Source organism: Berghia stephanieae, chromosome 4 (assembly GCF_034508935.2).
Source record: "Berghia stephanieae isolate SIO BIC M18660-M18661 chromosome 4, UCSD_Bste_1.3, whole genome shotgun sequence".
Lineage (NCBI taxonomy): Eukaryota > Metazoa > Mollusca > Gastropoda > Nudibranchia > Aeolidiidae > Berghia > Berghia stephanieae.
The window spans coordinates 80,662,374-80,683,751 of record NC_088363.1 but is presented as its reverse complement, the minus strand read 5'-3'; the positions used below and the strand labels follow the sequence as shown (position 1 = coordinate 80,683,751).

The following is a 21,378-nucleotide window of genomic DNA, read 5'->3' as shown; positions in this document are numbered from 1 at the left end:
TCTTATCATTTAACGAAACAGTTTGAATTCAGACTTAATTTCTGGTGGAAATGGAAAAGCTGTGACATTTATTATTTTGAAATTGATCATCAAAGGCACTTTGCAGGACAACGAAATCAGTGTTGTGAAATAAATCTAAACGGAAAACTTGAAAGAACAACTTAAAAACGATTCCAAGAAGAAACGTTAAAAAGGAAAGGTCAACAAAACGGACATACTATTTAAGTTAAGTCATCGTCTTTTACAATTTAAACTTAGCGCTACAGATCACCTTTTGTTTTGTTCTCATTTTCTTCGACTGTACACCTAACTTGTATACGTTTAGCCTCATTAAAATATAAGAGCACCTATTGGTACCAAACAAAAGACAACAACTCAGCAGCTTATTTTATGCAATTTCTTATCACCTTTTGTTACATTTGTTTGCTGTGGTAATAAAAAAAATTAAGCTTGTAAATTAGGTAAAATTCAGTCCTATATTACAACAAAGTTCCTGATTTCTCACAAACCACATCTCTTTATGTTTCTTAATAAAAACGAACCAGTCCAATGGTTTAAATGCTACTTCATATTATAAATACTTTTTAAAAAATAAAACAAATCGATAACTCGTGATAGCTTTGGTCAAAGAAGTTACAATATAACATAAAACTAGACATATGAAATAATGGCAAAGTACCGTCATATGACAATTGTACACTTTCAAAGGAACTAGAATTTTCAAATATTTAATCTTGAGGTATAAAAAACAAATCCCATGAATTTTTGACGACGTATACTTATTTGCAGTTTCGATAAGCCGAACTTGTTATGAGCTCCTTGTTGTAATGGAAATACTCTCAAATAGACGTAAAATATTGTCCAATTCAACAATGTTAAATCAAGCCCATAATCGTGTTCGGTAATCGGACCTGTATATATATGTACATCGACTTTTTAAAAGTAATCACATTAAAGTACACGAATTCTGTTGAGACAGCTGAAAACAAATCGGGGGAAATACGATCTGGGAACAACCCAGGCATGCAACATCTTTATATTAACTAGTGAGATATAAACTCCAGACAACAGCAATAGATAGGGAAAAGCCATAACAACAAAACTGTCATACGCTGGAAAAAAAACGGATTAAAAATTTTGGCTAGAAAAATCGTCCTTCAAATTATATCGATCAATTGAAATGACTCTTATTTTGAAAAAAAAAGGGAAAAAAACTCCCAAACCTGGGACTTCGTAAAGTTCCACGTTTGAGAAATTTTGTAAATACGAGAGTCATTTTAATAGATTGATATTTGAAGGACGAGTTTTCAGGCCAACATTTTTAAAAGTGTTTTTTTTCATCGTGTGGCAGGATAGGGCAAGCACACTTAAATTTAAGAGGGGAAAAAATAGACATTTTATGCATTCATAAAATGCAAGACAAAAAAGTTTCTTTAAAAAAATGGATGGAAGAATAAAAAAAAAAGAATTGATTATTTATATTTTGGCAGCTTGATGACGCTTTTAGGTCACACAACAAGCTTGAGGTATTCGAGATTGATCTAGTTGTAGAATTATTTTGGTTCCATTTTTCAAAACTAGAGATAGAGAGAGAGCGTTGTGGATGTGTTTGTTAGAGAGAGAGAGAGAGAGAGAGAGAGAGAGAGAGAGAGAGAGAGAGAGAGAGAGTGTGTGTGTGTATGTATGTGGTCTTGTGTTTTAGAGAGAGAGGGAGGGAAAGGGAGAGAGAGAGAAAGGGGGAGGGGGAGTTGGAGGGAGAGAGAGAGAGAGAGAGAGAGAGAGAGAGAGAGAGAGAGTGTGTGTGTGTCTGTATGTATGTGGTCTTGTGTTTTAGAGAGGGAGGGAAAGGGAGAGAGAGAGAAAGGAGAGGGAGAGAAAAAAAAAGGGGGGGGGGGAAGAGGGGGGAGGGGGGAAGTTGGAGGGGGAGAGAGAGAGAGAGAGAGAGAGAGAGAGAGAGAGAGAGAGAGAGAGGAGTGTGTGTGAGAGATAAGACAGACAGAAATGTACAAGCAATTACTGATTAGGAACGATCTCATTGTTTTCCGACAGTAATTATCAAAGACAAACATTTAGAAGATGTTCAATTATAACGAATATTACCCAGGCAGTTGGTAAAATGTCTATTATAACGACTATTACCCAGGCAGTTTGTTAAAAAAATCGTCTATTATAACGACTATTACCCAGGTAGTTGGTAAAATGTCGTCTATTATAACGACTATTACCCAGGCAGTTTGGTAAAGTGTAGTCTATTATAACGACTATTACCCAGGCAGTTCGTAACGTGTCGTCTAATATAGCGACTATTACCCAGGCAGTTGGTTAAATGTCTATTATTCTATTATATTATTGTATACACCGATAAAGGGATTAGTTAAATTGTTGCTGTTGTTATCATTGTAAATTTTCAGAAATTAAAAAAAAAAAATGGTTAAACCGCTATCTTAAATTGCCGACTGATGAATTCGCTTATACCTGTTATAAAAACATAAATAGACTTCATCCAGTCTTGTCACTGTGAAATAAAACACAAGTGAATACGCCAAAGTGGTACTTAAGAGTTCCTGATTGCCAACATCAACAACAATAACAATAATAACAATAACAACAACAACAAAAACAACGACAACAACAACAAACGACGAAAACAAGGAGTGAAACAATTTCCCTCCAAAAGGCATAGACAATGAAACAAGTTGATGTTTTATGTGTCAGGGCTAGTACACAATGACGATCAGCAGGACTAAGTACTCTAACAAATAAAACTCCTATTAAAAGTTTTGGCCAGAACAATCTGCCTTCAAATATCAATTGCTTAAATTGACCCTCATCTTGGAAAGAAAAAAAAAAAAACCTCTCACACTTGAGACTTCGCGACATCCCAGGTTTGAGAGTTTTCACTATTATAATATTGTGAGCAAAACGCACACACCCTCCCTCCCCCCCCTCTCTCTCTCTCTCTCTCTCTCTCTCTCTCTCTCTCATTCACACACACACACACACACACACACACACACACTTACACCAAAAAAAGAAAAAAAATCCTTCTCAAGCAGATGAATGGTGAAATGCATTGACAGAAGGTAAAATGAAAACCAACCAACAATTAAAACAAAAAAATGAACAAATAAAAAGAAATATATTAAAAAATAATAACACAGAAACAAAAATAAAACGCAAGATGCAAGGGGTAAAATAATTTTGAAAATATATTTATATAGAAAACAACAAAAATAACAAAGTTGGGACATGCGCAAAATCGCACAACACCAATCCCTCCCTTTGCCTAAACCACCCAAAGATGAATTTAGAGGAAAATAAATATGAAATGTAACCACTCGTCTCACAACGGTATTATGTTAGGGTGAGTCTGGTACCAAAATATTATTTTGTATAGAGACATCTGAAACAATGTTGAATCATGATAGTTTATCAGAGACTTATGTATGATTATTATCGTTGTTGCTTTCATGATTATTGTTGTCATTGATATTTCATCGTACTATGAACTTTGTACATTTATGATTCATTAGATCATGACCAATTTTCAATTACTTATATTCTATGATAGTATTTTTTGGTTTTACATTGTCGTTTTGAGCCTGAAACGCGACATGTTTTGTTATTTTGTTCTTTTTTCGAAACTGTAATATTCATTTTTGTTCGTATTTTTTGTTTGCACTGTAAGAATCTAAAGTCATTCGCCTTAAATGTTGACTGTTGTTGTTGTTGGCTAGAGACCGCGTGCAAGCGCTTTGAGCACGTTTAGTGGATATTGCCCTACATTATATAAGTGCTCAAGTTTGTTTGTTTTTTTGCTTTTTGTCACATACCTCATATTATATAATTTTTACTCTAATTTTTTTTCAGCCTCAAACTCAACCAGCCATCATCATAAAAATAATACCATTTCGAGACGACGTGTTACGAATCCAATGAAAACAACTCACAGGTCAAAAGGTCATTTACATTCTTTACCGTACCGTTTTCCTCAACGTCCACAAGGTCTAGAGTTCAAACCAAAAGGATAGTCATAATAAATATCATCATTTGAGACCCACCGTGTCTATACTGGTATTAGGTCGGGATGAATTCTGGGTCAGTTGTCAGGACAATATAATTTTTGGGGGGTAAATAATGAGTTCAAACTAATATTATGTCATCGACAGCCTCAAAACAGTATTGTGTCGGGTTGGTGTTTGGATGTTAGAAATGAGATTTACAGCCGCTAACTGAGATTTCAGTACGTTTTAAAAATGTTTTGATTGCGTAGTATGGTTATGCAACTGATCTCTGAAAAAAAAATCACCCAAATAGATGTATTTATAATTTTGGCCATACATATCGTTCTTCAAATATTGATTGATTAAATGACTCTCATCTTGACAAAAGCTCTAAAACCTGGGAATTCAAGGTCTTTGCAAAGTCCCAGCTATGATAGTTTTGGGGGTTTTCTTTTTTTTTTTTTTTTTGGTCTTATTTATTTCATTTTTGGTGGGGGGGGGGGGGTGGGACGAGGTCATTTTAATCGATCGATATTGTAGGGACGAAATTTCTGGGAAAAATTTAGAATAAATAATTTTTTGGGGTTTTTTTTCAGAGTAAGACAGTAAAATGCTTCACAGTAAAGAAATAAATCAATAAAATGTTATAATTTTCGTCATTTTAACTGTATAGTCACTTCATGGCATCGTTCACCTCGATATAATACCGTTTTGTGGCGATACATTACTTATACTGAAAGGGAACAACCAAATGGGGAATACACGTACGACGTCAACGTCTACGAATAGTTACCAATATTTTTTGTCACACACAATGAACATTATTCTACAGTCACAGCGAATACATTTATGATACATTCCCATGCAGTATTCCTCTCCAGACTCTTTAAACTGGCTAAGACAAATTCTTCATCGTCATCATCATCAATGTCATCATCATTATTTTCCACTTCTTCTTCTTCTTCTTCTTCTTCTTCTTCTTCTTCTTCTTCTTCTTCTTCTTCTTCTTCTTCTTCTTCTTTTTCCTTCTTTGTACTCGTTGCCCACATAACCATGTTTAATTTAAAGCCTTTACAGCCTCATTGAAGACAGAGTATTTCCTTTCAGTTTTCTGTGAGTGACATTATTGAATTTGTTGAACGATATATTATATGAACGCATATGCATATAAGATGTGTAAGCGCTTCCGAACACCTTTGGTGGAAAGGGTCGCTATAGAAATTATTATTATCATTATTATTATTATTATTATTATTATTATTATTATTATTATTATTATTATTATTATTATTATTATTATTATTATTATTAATAAGATGTATAAAATGTCTGGTACCCAACCCCAAATATACATTTTCCAGGCGCTGTGATAGTAGAATCAACCGATTCGGGCTTAATTCCGTCCCGTTTTTCGATAACCTCACTCAAACGACATTTTTTTTCTATTCTTTACTTTCCGAATATGGTTGTTATTTTCCAAAACGGTAGTGTAAAATTACTGTATAAAAGTCAAGAAAACAGAGAATAACAAATCGCTGAAGTCTACATACGAGCTTTGCGCACTATATTTTATTATTTAATTTTGGGCGGTCAGACCTCTGACTGCGCACAGCTCATAATATGTAGACTTCAGAGTTTTGATCCGTCAATCATGAAAATCAAGACTTGAAAGGTTTGTTCCGCCGACCATTGCATTTCCACTACAAACCCCCGCATACTCTAAAAGGAGTGTGTCTTCGCTCTTGTAAGAAATTTAAAACAATAGTTTAAGGAGACGTCAGTCAATTTTACTACTTTTATACTTTAAAAGCAAAAAAGACATTAAAACCATAATCAATGACATGTGTATAAATATATATATATATATTTGAAATTTACTCTGTATAAAAAGTACGAGAAATTCCATGCTCATGGCGTGTAACCACAAACACAACACCACAACTAAATGTAGAAGGAGTGTTAGTATAAGTAGGATAGGTAGTGACAGGTTGTTGAGAGGACAATATTAGAGAAGGATCATGCAGCATGCAACTAGTCTAAGACGATCATTTCATACAAGGACAAAAACGCATTTCATTGTGACCACTTCATTTTTACCCCCTTTCAGTGATAGATTAGATTCAAATGACCCTCAACTTGTCGGGAAAAAAGACAGAGTGTTATTTTTTAAATCATCAAACCAAATAAAAGAAATGACTCCCAGCTTGTCCAAAAGAAAGAAAGAAAAATATTTTAAATATAAATCAATTATAAAAAAATAAATTAATTAATTAATTAAAATTATAACTTTTAAAAAAGTACAAGGCCAAAAGTAAACCAAAAACGACAAACTGTACAAAAAGATACTGAATTCTTTAAAAGTATCCGTTACACTGCATTGTGACAAGTTGGGATCTATTTAAATCAGCTATCAAAAGAAGTAAAGATTAAATGGGCAAAAATGAGAAGAAAAAAATCAAAACAACACGTGTGTATTTATCCGAGGAAAACAAAATGCTGATTGCAGTACACAGAGTTGTATAGTCCATTTCAAGAAAATAACACGCTTTTTAAAAAAATATTATTTCAAATTATCTATCGTTCTGTTCTGACTGTTTTGCAAAATTTGAATTTCAAAAACATTTCAAATAAGAAAAATAAATTTTAATATTAAAGAAGATTGTCTGATCTTAACAAACATAAAAAGCGAGAATAAAATATAATGAATGTTTGATAAAAATCAACCACTTTATTCTAAAGGAATTGGAACAAGGAGACAACATGTTACACTACAATTGAAAGACAAAATACGACAATCTGACGTCCATTTTGTTGAAAAGGATTATACCGGAAGCACGTGGCAATGGAGTAGTAATATCATGATAGTGATAGCTACCGAGATACAGAGATATTATGGTACGCACCAATATAGTCACATATATATGGCTTTTCGCCTGTGTGTGACCTGTAGTGTTGTTTGAGACTAGTCAGTTGGGAAAATTTCTGAGAGCATCCTGTCAAAACGATAAAATAACACAAAATAAAACATGTTAACGTCTTTAAGCTTAACGGGCATTCTAACTAACTATAGAATGAAATATGATCTGATATGAAGATAAATTGATTAGAGTCAGTTCTGAATGACGGTAATTGGAAATCTATTACGTTTATTTTGTTTTCCTTTTCTTCAGAATTGAGTTTATTTGAATCTAAGACATTTTTTTAAAGTGAGAAATTATTCAAATTACTTTTTTTACATGATAAATGTCAGTGAATTTTGTAGTGGAGTCTGTTTAAAGATGACTTATAGATAGATCCCAAGGTCTTGGTCGTGAAATTGAAGAGTGGTTTTCCAAAACTCGTAAACTCTATTTTCCCCAATTTGAGATATTGAGGGTTATTTCCCCTAAAACTTCTAATTCGGTCTATCATTTTATCATTTTAAAACTTCTAATGCACAGAAATTTAGGGAAATCCTTGTGTCAATTGATGCTTAAAATAAAATTTACATTTCAATTTATCTCATGGATGCAAAATCTCAAAAAGTAGAAATAATGACTTAATGAGTTTTGGAAAACCAGCCTTCAACTATAACGTGAATAATAATCTGTTGTTAAAGTTCATCTTAAACAAGTATATTATTCAACATGGATGATCACACGGGGCAATTTGATATCATAATAACGTTTATCTCAAAACATTAAACGTGAAATTAAAAATAAAATAATAATAAATAACATCTCGTGGTTTAGAAAAAAATATCGGAATTAATCGAAATTAAGGAAGAACAATCAAACCAAAAAAAAAGCAAATATTAAAAATAAAACAGTGTGTCTTTGGAACAAAATGTGACAAGAACCATACACAGCTTGAACTAAAACTTTCTACAACATTTAAAAATTTAAATAAAAATGCTAAAATTAAATTCAAATGAAAAGATATTAAAGTCCATTTGACAAGGTGGCAAACTGACGTTTAGCTTCGAGGATTGCATTTGTAAGGGCTTTTTTTGTGTGAATCATAAAGATTTTAAAAATATTTATATCAGGGATTAAAATATAAAGGTAATAAAACTTTGAAATGTTGTAGCTATGTATAGAGTAATAGACAAAAATGAATAAAACATCTTCAAAAAAGAACAAAATACTAAACACGGAACGTTCCGGGCTCAAAACCCTTCTTCAGCCAACAAAAACAAAAACAAACAAAAACAATAAAGACATCTCGTACATCCCTAAATTCCCGACAGACGACAGAGATATTTCGTAGGTCTTCTCTGTAGAAAAATATTGGAAAGTAAATATTGGTTTACATTCCGTGTTTGGTATTTTTTTCTTTTATTTAAAGCAGTTATTTTCATTTTTGTTTAATACTCCTTTACAGTCCACAGCTTCTAGCAGCCTAGTATCATTACATTTTGATGCAAGATCGAATTAAAGATTGTCAGATGGACTTTAGAACCTTTGTTATTTGACTCTTCAATTGGTGTTAAAATAATTCTGAAGGAACTTGTCTTAAACGCTCTAAATGCATCTAAAACGTTTTTTCGACCTACAAGCGATGTAGTTGCAGTTTTCAAACGAAAGAAAAAGCAGCTTTTCCTGACGTTATCATGGTAGCTAGTTAAACTAAACTGCTTCATACCCTAAAATCACATAACTATATAAAACAATTAATTCTTATCCGTGAATAATTTAATATCTTGAGATTTGTCCAGCATATCATGATGGACAAAGATATAATTTTATCTCAATCTGAGCATGTCTTATACGAAACATTATGTTTGTTGACAACACTATGTATGTTTAATCCGTGAAAATAGCTCAAAACAATGATTAACTCCCCTGAAATAAACAGACATTCAAAATGTTTACGATTGAAGAGCCAGTCTTTTCAACACTTGAATACAAAAATGGTAATTTACAAGTTCGAGGTTTGCCTTTGATTGGTACAGGGCATATAACCTCTCTTTGACTTCAGACAAGAATAACGATGCTATTAAATATATCGCGCATGTTTGACAAACCTCAAAATAATAAATTACCACGAATAAAGTATTGGTAAATGGACATAAGGTTACAATAAACGAAACGCTAACACGAGGGTGACTACTACAACTAGTGCATGCGTCTACTAAATACGGACCCATGTAAGTGCAAATGAACGGCTTTTCCCCCGTGTGTGTCCGGATGTGTTGTTTCAGGCTGGTCAGCTGGGAGAATTTCATTTCACATCCTGGAGAGTTACACACATACATCATGTACACATTATGTCAACTCTTGGGGTCAAAAAACGTCGTTTTATGAACACATTGTAGTCTTAATTGCATACTTTATAAACATGAAAAAACCTTCATAATATAATTAAAAACTAAACTGGAGGTGCTATTATAAGTTCCAAAAATATATAAATAATACATACACAGAGTTATATTTAGTCGATATTCAGTTAAGTTACGATTCTGTATCAATGTCTAATTTTATAAGTAGTATTATTTAGCTCAACTATTAAACTGGTGATTAAATTTGTATAATATATTTTGTTATATAACTGTTTAAATAACACGTACAGCTATACTATCTTAATTTTTTAAATGAACTTTACAGGCAGTATTCAAAACATATTAACAGTAGTATTTCCTTCGTTCGTATTTGTATTTATCGTTTTTCGTTCCACAAACGAATTACATCTTAAATTATTATAAATCAGCGGTATTCAACAATAATATTATTATTTGCATGTAGCTATGATTGTCCTTTCATGGTCAAGGTTGTATGGAAAAGGTGAAAGGTCAAATGGAAGAGGACAGACACAAAATAATATCACAAACATCCATGCCAATGTAATAAATGAATCAAAAGCAATAATCGGATAGTCAATATTGTAGGCGATGATAATATTTATGGACATTATAAATGTGACGGGATCAAAATAAAGCCATGAAGGTTGGTATGAAATGTTAACATTTCAACGAGTCCTTTATTAAATATTTTAAAAGCATAGGCGTTCGTAACTTCCTTTACATCAATAAACAAGTGTTGGAATTGCATGTTCCAGATTCTACTTTTCTGCTGTACAATGTTACGGTTTTTATGTGTAGGCATGGAACATCGCAGATGCATTCTCAATCTCAAAGGTGTCCACTTGGAAACTTAAAAACATCGTTATGTCAAATCAATTAGACCACAGTAATCGTTCGTTTTGTTGATTTTGTAAAGCGTAATTTCATAAATATTCTTCTATATCGGTAACAATAGGCTTTAACAGTCGTGACGTCACTTCCCTCGTAATGTCGCATAGTAACTTAGTAACTGGTTCTAAACTATCGGAACAATGGCGGACGCCCTATGAAATATTTCTCCGACGAGCATAAAAGTGTATCCAGAGGTAAAAAACATTATAAATCTGATCATGTTTTGAATTGTATACATTCTGATCACATGACGTGTGAATAAGTTCTAGCCAGCATGACGAATAAAAAGTACCGATTTTCTTTGTTTAGAACCAAGCTGCTGGTTGTTGGGCGGGCGTGACATCAGACTATTGAATCCTATTCACATGTTACACCAAGTTCAAGGTTTGTAGACATTAAAACGATGTCATTTTAAAATATTAATATGTCGTGTCCTCTTCTATATGCCTTTTCTATTCACCTTATTCTACTAAAACAATAGAAACCAATTGAAAAAAAGACGTGTTATTTTGTCATTTGGAGGTATAAAAGTTCACTATGATTAAAATTGATTTAAAAATTCATCCCCCATTCCCTCATATGAATGTCCTGAGAATTTGCAATTCTAAAATTTGACAAAATTATTTGAAAGACAAAAATACATCTATTCAGTCTCTCGTGTATTAAATCTTTGAGAACAATTGGTAAAATGTTGTTGTTAATTTAAAAATAAATTATTTCTATTGTTTAAAAGTTAGTTTTTCTCTTAATCAGTATTTTAATAAAACATTTCTTTCCGTTGTTGGTAATTGAAAGAATAATAAAGATTAAATATCACACAAAGCAAATAACTTCTGAATTCATGGTCAGGTAATACAAAATATGAGATGAAAATAAATATGGTGAGTTGTATTAAGTGTTTTATTTATTGTTGTCAGCTGTTTTATCATATTATCAATTTTTTGAAAACATCTTTGACAGGAAATCTGTGGCATTTCTGTGTGTATTTTAGTAGGCTGGAATAAGAGTAATTTGAGTCACGTAGTATCTACTAACCAAGATAAGTACAGCTATATGGTTTTTCCCCTGTATGAGATCGGTAATGGTGCTTGAGATTGGTCAGCTGGGAAAACCTCTGGGTACAACCTGAAAAACCAACGTTAACGTTAAAATAAAGAAATGACCACGTCTGAAAATTATATGGTGTATCGATTCCACTTTGTAAATCCGATTACCGATACCAACAATGAAATATAACTAACTCCTGAATAAATGAGTTTTAGTTACTGAAGAAAAAATTAATACAAAAACTTCCATTCTAGTAATCTGAACCCATGTGCTGTGATATCAGTTTGTTGAAAAATCCTTTTGCCGAATCAAATCAATCAAATATACCTCCTCCCCTCCCCCGAGTGTAGTGGTGTTTTTGAGTTCTTGAGAATGCATCTTATTAATCACGGGTTTGTATCTACAGGCTATTATGTCCTATCGAAGAGGATGTGTCATGTTAAAAATGATTCTTTACTGCGTAACTGTAAATTTGTTTTTTGTAAAAGACCATTAAGATACCAGTGATCTTACTAAGTAAGCACCGACATTTCTGTTGCTTTTATAACATATTGAAGCTTAAACCATTCGATTGCTACGCTTGATACAAGAAAAGTGATTAACAAATAAGAATTTACTGACAATATAAAAAATAAAAATTTCACTATCTGCCAGATTTTTACAAGTGCTGTTAAAGGCCATTTTGAAATTTCGAGAAACCATTTTAGATTCTTAGTTTTGTTTCTGTTTTGCAATTGAAATTTATAACTTAAATTCAGATTTCTAAATAATAATAAAAAAGGAAGAAATAAAAGTAAAAGATTTCTTGTATTTGTTAATACTTTCATTTTTTCATCATGTTTCCCAGATGTAAAGAAAAGTCATTTTCTCAGAGTTTATGATGATCCTGGACAATTTAAGGGGGCAAACATCTCTAAATTACCATAGAGTAAATAATACGAAATGATAGCACTGGCCATTATTAAGCAATCGATCAAATCCGACTTTTAAAAAAAATCAAGACATTAAAATAACGGGATGAGACTTAATTCGATTAAATTTCTAGTCGTGATGAATTGCGAGACAACATCAAATTTAGACAAGACAAGACGAGTCGTGCTAAATCTAAGGTCAAGGTCAAGAAGGTGAAGTCAATGGAAGGAGCAGAACCAAATCATTTTGTCACGTAACTGAAGCAAGAATACCCGTAGTTCAGTCCCCAAAAAATGAAGAGTAAAAATTCTGAAAAAAGATCAATTTTCTTTATTTTACATTGTCTGACAATGCGAGGAAATAATTCATTATATAACCAAAAAGTAAGCAAACTTAAAACCCAGAAAATGTGATGGACAGTTTTGTTGTTATCTTATTATATTAATCTACAACTTAATCGCCACCATAAGTCATAATCTGGAGGATACTATATTTAGCTTCAATAATGTGACGTAACGATTCTCCCTCGCACGACCCTTCATGACCTTAGTGAAATGACGTAACCTACCCATATAAGTACACACGAAGGGTTTTTCTCCAGTGTGTATTCGGATGTGTTGTTTCAAACTAGTCAATTGAGAAAACTTCTGTTCACATCCTGTCATGAAATGAAAATGAAATTGTAACAGCAACGTCTTGAAATAATCCGAAACAAACGACATATTAAAAGACACAGTAGGTAAGTTTTAAATAACATAGTGGTGTTATAAGATGTGAACTGGTCAAAACTTATAGTTATAATATAAACTATCTGCAATTTATTGCATGCAGTTTTTAAAAGAATTAAATGGTTCGTCAGTAAGTACTATAATCACCAAACTAGAATTGATAAGGACTTTCTTAGATGATTTATACAAGTGACTATTCGTATCATTGTACAACTAGAATTCAATACGAACAGATACATGAAAAAGAAATGGAATTTTTATATGTTGTCAAACACATATTTATACATACCCATGTAAGTACAAGCAAATGGTTTTTCCCCTGTATGGGTGCGTATGTGTTGCTTCAAACTTGTCAGCTGTGAAAACTTCATTTCGCACCCTGTGGAAGGCAATATGCCTTAGAGTAACACACTATCTCCAAATTTTGAGACATAGTTTCTCTTTCAAATCTTTTTGCCAAGAGCATTCAAACTGATCTTATTCAAACGATATAATACCATCTCAAGTAAAACCTCATAACTCTGACGTTAATGCTGCAACGCTCTTTTGTGTATAAAGATAAGATTGACAAATACATAGGTGAAGCAATCATACATTTTCAACAACTCCTCTCCCCACTTCCCACTCCCTCGGTACAATCGATAAAGATCCAGAATAACTTTGAAGCCACAAAACAGTAAATTCTGTTTTGACTGAAACATCTCTGCTACAATGTTAGTTTTAAAATAAGTGAAGAGTTGGTAATATGCTTAACAAAGAAAGAAAATGAGAAAATCTTTCAAGCTGTTCGACAGAAGAAAAATGAAGATAAAAGACAAATAGTTTGTTTTTTCTTTTCAATCATATTTGTTCTTTGGGGAAGTAATTTTCCCGAAAAGGGTCATCGTATGACCTGTTTTACAACTTTGCATACACAAAATATCAAGGGCATACATTATCTAAATCACTGACATTAATCAAAACAAAATCCCGGGGAAAAGGAACGAAATAAACCAAACAATATTTTGCTAGTAGCAATCAATAATATACGATTATGTTATAATAATATTATGATTTCAAAATGCATTTGATATTAACATTGCGGATCGTAACTTGAGAAACTCGTGAGGTCCTCCTATCTTTAAAAAAGGCTGGTTTTGAACAGCAGTCAATTCTAAAAAGAAAACCACACACAAAAAAAATCAATGGCGATATTGCTAACAACGAAAGTTACAAACCCCCCCCCCCCCCCTTCCTTCTAAATGTTTAAACAAATTATTATCTTTAAAATAGTTTAAATCCTTTACATATGATGCTAGGCTGACAGATCGATCGGATAATGGTGTTGGAAGAGTTATCTGTCAATTGAATACTCAGTATGGTTTCATTACGACACGATGAAACGCCAACAATGGCATGGTATTATTGCCATTAAGTCTATTATCTCCCTTTACTCAATAAAACTTGACGTTGAAATAGTTGAAAGTGTTCTAAAGCTGCCTTAAAAACCCTAACAATAAAAAATAAAAAAATAAAAAACCAACTATAGTTCATAATTGACAATGGGCCGGATAAAATTACAAAACTGTTCCCATAAATTCTTTAATAAAGTTGCAAAACCTGTGGCAACATCTCAAATTTCACATGTCGTGTTGCCCAAAGTCACGGCTGTCGAAATAGTAATATGCATAAAGTCAATGATCAGACCAGCAGACCGAAACCATATCAAAGCTCTCAATAGAAAAGTGCTTCATGTCAATCATAATACGTAGCGAATTTAACGAAACTGATGTGCAAAAACTTCAGAAGAGTTTGTCTGTTATGTTTATTCCAAACATTATCTTATTTCAGACATCAAGCGCAAATTCTAAAATTACCTATCTGAGTTATGAAAGGAGAACATGCTTTTTACGTAACATATCTTTTAAAAATATTTTGAGTTCACCCGGGTAAACCAACTTCAAGCGAAAACCTGTAGTCTCTTTGATATTTTCAATTAAACTTAAAACTGTCAAAACCAGAAAGTGCCCCCAAAAAGTTGTACAATGAACTATATAGAGATAATTTATACCCCCCCCCCTCCCCCCCCCCCCCCCCCCCTTAAAAAATGGAGTGAAAGTCGTCTAGACTGAATGCAAAAACATCAAGGACAAAAAACTGCCCTTATTAAAAGATTAAACCTATATTTTTTGGTTCATTAATAGCGTGTTTTCATCCAAACACATGTTAAATCTCTCTCTCTCTCTCTCTCTCTCTCTCTCTCTCTCTCTCTCTCTCTCTCTCTCTCACTCAAATAATATTTTAAAAAACAAAAACAAACGAAAACAAAAACCAAACAAACAAATGAAATCAGTGTTAGGAGACAACAGAAACTAGAGTGAGTGACGCACCTATGAAGGTACAGGCGTATGGTTTCTCCCCTGTATGTGATCTCATATGTTGTTTGAGGTTGGTCAGCTGTGCAAACCGATGGGTGCAGTCTGTGGAGGGAGGAGGGAGACAAACAACCCTCAAACTACTACCTTAACGATTGATCTACATAAATACGCAGAGCTGCCTACTTGAAATTCAAAAATTTGTAGTTTCCAAATTCACTATAAATAACTTTACAAATAAACAATTTGCTCACAGCATGGTCCAAAAATGCTCCAAAGTCGTGACTTTCGGTTCGAAGGAACTAATTTTTCCTTATCAACAAAATGTATTGAGTCAAAGAGACCTATGCAGCTCTGTAGTTGGAGCCAAACATTCGTATTTCTACGAATTTTTCGTAGTACAGGGCAGGTCTGAATACGTAAAAAAAACCTACAGCTTACTGATTGACTAATCTTATGGCCTTGGTTCTAAACCTATTTATGACACGATATCGAGGAAAAGCTGTCTCTGATTTGATTAATTTGTGTCTAATACTTCACTGGTGAATGGAGTCGAAAAAATGGTGCCGATAATACGACAGGACAATAACTTCAGACATTATCTATTGCTGTAGTTACACTGTTTTAAAATGTGTATCTATTTTATTCCTGAGCAGGAAAAGATTATTGCGTTGTTATTATTATTATTATTATTATTATTATTATTATTATTATTATTATTATTATTATTATTATTATTATTGTTATTATTATTATTATTATTATTATTAATATTAATGATTTCTCAACATCAATTCAAAAAGAGAAGTCGAGGGCCGAACTCTTAGGCATCACAAAGGCTACACGATAAGAGGATAACATACTCAAAGTAGTCTTTTTCCCCCTGCATGTTACTATTATTATTATTGATTATGTTCACGCCCTCTGATGTAAACGTGTGTTTGGGCGTGAAGTGAATAGACAGACGGTTGTTGTTGAGTCACGCAAGCGGAGCTAACTCGGGCGTAAGACAGAAAGAGAGTGTGTGTATGTGTATTTGTGTGTGTGAGTGTGTGTGCGTTTGAGAGAGAGAGAGAGAGAGAGAGAGAGAGAGAGAGAGAGAGAGAGAGACGTTAACCACTACCAGCTGCAGTGTTATTGATTTGTGTTCATCCCAGCTTCAGTCTCAAACCCCTTATCTTTCAATTGAAGGAACATTGAGTAGAATTTGTAGAATTATTCATAGACTCTGTCTAACAGGCCTGAATCGGATTGTTATATTTTGATGCAATTGAATCCTTATATTATCGATAAAGCTACTACTACATAATATTGAAGGCTTAGCTAGGCATAACAACAATAATAATAATTAATAATAATAATAATAATAATAATAATAATAATAATAATAATAATAATAATAATAATAATAATAATAATAATAATAATAATAATAAAATAATAATAATATTAATAATAATATTAATAATATAATAATAATAATAATAATAATATAATAATAATAATAATAATAATAATAATAATAATAATAATAATAATAATAATAATAATAATAATAAAATAATAATAATAATAATAATAATAATAATAATAATAATAATAATAATAATATAATAATAATAATAATAATAGTAATAGTAATACTTAAAACTGATATGGCGCTATAACTCCGAGATCTAGAATCTAAGTACAGTTTAGGCATGTCCATCTGTCCTCATCTGACTCACACTAACGATTATCTATGGCAGCACGGGGTTGCGACGTGTATGTTTGTTACACTTTAATCTAAATTTGTAAGTAGATGAAAGTGCTGTGAGAAAAAACCAGCTATTTACCCTATAACATTATCGTTAATTTGAAATTAAAAATAAAACCCCACATATAATCTAACGTTGGTCCCAGGCTCTTACAGACAAACATCTCCATCTTCATGTAAAAGATTTTATACTTTGTCATCTCATGTTTCATTCAATTTCATATTTTTCTAGGTTTATTGTTTGTGTGGAGAAAAGCCCTGTGCAAACAGTTGCTTCATAGCTTTTGGTATGTTAGCTTATGATGGGTCAGAGCTGCCGACTTGGCATTTAAAAGATTCGTTCGTAGTTCCCAAGGGAAAAAAAAGAAACATTCACTTTATATAGCTTTAGAAATAAATAATTTGCCCTCAGCATGATACAAAAATGCCTCAAAGTCCTGAATAATAGGTTCAACGGAACTGAACTAAACTTTCCTTTATTGAATTAAAGACGCGAATGCAGTTCTTCAGCTGGAGCCAAAAATTCGTCTTTCTACGAATTTATCGTAGTTCTAGGCAGGTCTGTGCTGGATGAACAGGTGAAGTGGGGAAGACTGCTCTAAGGATCACAACCTATATTTTGTGACGCGAGGGCGTTAATTTCACGCAACCTGCAACTACCTTTACTTTGAGTGTTAAAATGTATGTAATTACTAATATTACTACCACTACAACTGCTACGGCTACTACTACTACTACTACTACTACTACTACTACTACTACTACTACTACTACTACTACTACTACTACTACTACTACTACTACTGCTACTACTACTAGTACAACGACAACAACAACAACTACTATTACTACTACTACTACTACTACTACTACTACTACTACTACTACTACTACTACTACTACTACTACTACTACTACTACTAATACTACTCCTACTACTGCTACTAATACAACCACTACTGCTACCACAACTACAACATGCAACACGTAGAGGAGTAAAATCTTACAAACCCATGAAAGTGCACACGTAAGGTTTTTCACCAGTATGGGATCTCATGTGTACTTTAAGATTGGTTAGCTGCGAGAAGCGATGAGTACAGCCTGAGGATAGACAGGGGTTGGTACATCTATACAAATCAATCTACTCCATCATTTATTCCTTAAAACTATGTAAGCTCAAAATTATCCTAAAAATCGCAATTGTCAACATTAGCAATTTGAACAATTTAAAAAATCCCTTTGTTATTTTAATATCTATTTGAATCATATAAAAACAAGCTACAGAAACAAGGAAATCACTTGCGAGAAAGTCATAAATAGAATATACTGGTTCAAAATGATTTTTAAAAACAAAATTTGGAACAGTTTGTTGAGAGAAAATAGTCGTTGAAGTGAACCTGTGCACCAATTCAATGAACTATACAATTGAAAATAGCTCCAACAAAGACCAAAGGAGAAAGAAAAAACACAATTCCGAACCATTTTAGTCCTCAGAATGGCAAGAAACCAACCTAAAAAAACCACAATAATCAAACAAGAGGGCAGTAAACACAATTGATTTTGTATAGTGTATCAGGAAACGTGTAACATTTGTTGATTTCAACCAACAAAGAAAAAAAAACAACTGTTCATTGTTAAATGAAAAGAAGAAGAAAAATAATCTAACTTTAAAATTAACAAATTGACTGAATAAAAATTTCAACTTAAAAGTAACGATTTTTTCGACAACATTAAAAAAAATCAGAAGCAACAATATGGAAAAAACAAACTGAAGTGAAAGGATGAGCAAACCCCAACAGGTAGACCACGAGAAAGGAGCTTAATTTGATCATCTGCGTGTCAAACTATTATCATCGTACAAAGCAAGAAGCCTACACATCAAAAACGATGAATGGATGGATGAATCAGATTCTAAAACTACCAAGGAGAAATGACTGAGGTACCCACCCATATAGTTACAGGCGTAAGGTTTTTCCCCCGTATGGGATCTCATGTGTTGTTTGAGATTGGTTAGCTGGGAAAATCGCATGGTGCAACCTGAAACAAGGCAAGGGGAAAGGAAGGAATCACCACCCTACTAGAGGTATACTACCAATATACTAAGGAAATAGTACCAATATACTACCAATATGCTAGCAATACAGTACCAATTGTCTACCAATATACTAGAAATAATACAATACCGATATTCTACCAATATTCTTTCCCCACATACAAAATCACAACAATCATTGACTTTAACGAAGGTTATGACTGTCTTCATTTGATTTTTAAAAGTCATAGACTATTTTTTATTGTCTACTAAAAAATATAAATCAATAAATTTCAACCAAATATAATATCATCGCTTGCACAAGGAGAGCCAGAAAACCAAAATGATGAATTTTGATAAAATCTTAGGAATGTCTTCATTTCAACGTAACTAGTAACATGATAGTCTGTCTGAAAAAAGAAAACATTCTTTTCAAACTACAACATTTTGAGTTTTTCAAAGGATTACAGTTTTAACGATTGTTTTGATTTAGAAAAATTAGATTCAATTACGTCAAAGAGAACATTATCAAACTACCCGATCATTTTTATCCAAATCTTCTAACAGTGAGAGAAAACAGATGAAAACAACACATTGCATATCTAAGACTTCTGGAATTTTCTCGGCATAGTCAAAACATCAATCCTAAAATACAATGAAGACTTATAACTCCTTTTATTTTCAGGAGCAGAAAAAAAATTGCAAGTTGATTTTGCACAAGATACATTAACGAGGTTTCGAACACAACAGAACATAGATTTCTGTGATTAAAGAAAAACAAAGTATTGTCATCATTTCACCAATTCAAATGGTACGAAATCTTTCGAAAACTACACGTTCATAATAGGACAGAACTGAACAGGATGTGATATGCCAACTATCAGTTCTTACTCATCACATGGGAAAAAAAACAACTATTATCCCTCGCATAAAGAAATATACTAATCTGCAAATATACATTAAATTTTAAAAAATCATTTCTCACATTCATAGAACTATTTTGTAAGACTAGCAGTAAATCTGTCCAGGGAATAAACTAAATCATATATATAAATGTATAGTGAATTACTATTCTATTTTACAAAGAAGAAAACAATTTGAGACTGTCTTTGGGACATATTTCCAGCAATGTCATTGTACAGAAATGTCCAGCATACAGAAAGATCAACAATTCTCCACTGAAAAAAAACGAGTACATTATAAGAGCCATTGTACAAAGGACGCGGACAAACCCAAATTTTGCTCAGACTTCCTTTTGACATCATATTTAATTGACATCATTCCGTATCTTTATTAATCTGTAATATCATCAGTCATTCACAAGTTGCTGCTATGTGGCTTCAAGGTAGATTAAACGCATTTTCCCAATCATAAAACCGACCCCCTTACCAACATTAACTGATCCAACAAACAGATTGAAAATGTATTCTTCCTCTTCCCATGTGAACTAGAGAAAGCGGGCAAGTATGGCATGACATATTATCTGTGGGACGTTCTTACTTGCATACGAGTTTAACTCAAAACTAAGAAAGACTAAATGCAAAAGACCCAATTCGAAGTATTATTGTTTCAATTGTTTAGAAACATAGTCAAAGAGGCAGAGAGAAGAACATAAACTGCCGAATCAAAGTCAAAGTCGCGAATAAGAAATACTCTTAAAAACCCTTGATATTATAAAGGATATGCATAGATCTTGAGAGGAGAGGGAAATGATAATGTTTTGAATAAGAAGAGTGATTTCAAAAGAGAAGACCACATACTTGCGATACAAAAGTTGTAAAGATAAAAATCCTTTTTTGTTTGTATTTCATTAACCTCGCTCAACCCCCCTCCCTAAATAAAGACACATAAAAAAACAATGCATCAATTTTCGACAAAACCTCAATAAAACTGAAATCACTGTCCTAAACATGGAAAAACATACAGCCTAGCAGCCAAGATTGGAATGAGTTGTATAATAAACATGGAAAAACATCCAGCCTAGCAGCCAAGAATGGAATGAGTTGTATAATCATCAAAATATTCATGGAAAGATCTGCTTAATTACCCACCCATATAGTTACAGGCGTAAGGTTTTTCCCCCGTATGGGACCGCATGTGTTGTTTGAGATTGGTTAGCTGGGAAAACCGCATGGTGCAGCCTGAAACGGAGACAAAAAGACAGAAGAGTGCTACTTTCTCAAGGAAAAAAGATTACCCTTTGTGGCATTGATAAAGCTAATATTTTTTTTAATGTACATCCAAGATCTTATCTTTCAAGTCAATCATTTATACAACTTAATTGGTCAAGAATAAAAGATATTTTATCCAACAAAACAAACACACGTGGTTGGCCATCAAGAGAGAAAAAACCCTATTTTTTGGCTTGTAAAA

General features: G+C 32.7%; 1 protein-coding gene across 50 annotated transcripts in view; it reads right to left on the bottom strand.

Annotated features, from left to right (window-relative positions):
* The window catches only part of LOC144971354 (uncharacterized), a 187,357-nt gene that overhangs the window by 17,542 nt on the left and 148,437 nt on the right, over positions 1–21,378 (bottom strand). For 18 of the 50 annotated variants that reach the window (XM_078912090.1, XM_078912096.1, XM_078912103.1 and 15 more), the window contains 9 exons: positions 21,057–21,146; positions 18,921–19,010; positions 17,985–18,074; positions 15,233–15,322; positions 13,153–13,242; positions 12,704–12,793; positions 11,212–11,301; positions 9,129–9,218; positions 6,908–6,997 (listed from right to left, as the gene is read on the bottom strand). In XM_078912090.1, coding sequence (XP_078768216.1) covers positions 6,908–6,997; positions 9,129–9,218; positions 11,212–11,301; positions 12,704–12,793; positions 13,153–13,242; positions 15,233–15,322; positions 17,985–18,074; positions 18,921–19,010; positions 21,057–21,146 — 810 coding nt within the window. Of the gene's footprint in view, positions 1–3,950; positions 4,008–6,907; positions 6,998–9,128; positions 9,219–11,211; positions 11,302–12,703; positions 12,794–13,152; positions 13,243–15,232; positions 15,323–17,984; positions 18,075–18,920; positions 19,011–21,056; positions 21,147–21,378 lie in introns of all 50 variants that reach the window. The other 32 variants (XM_078912107.1, XM_078912119.1, XM_078912132.1 and 29 more) reach the window with 8 other exon arrangements.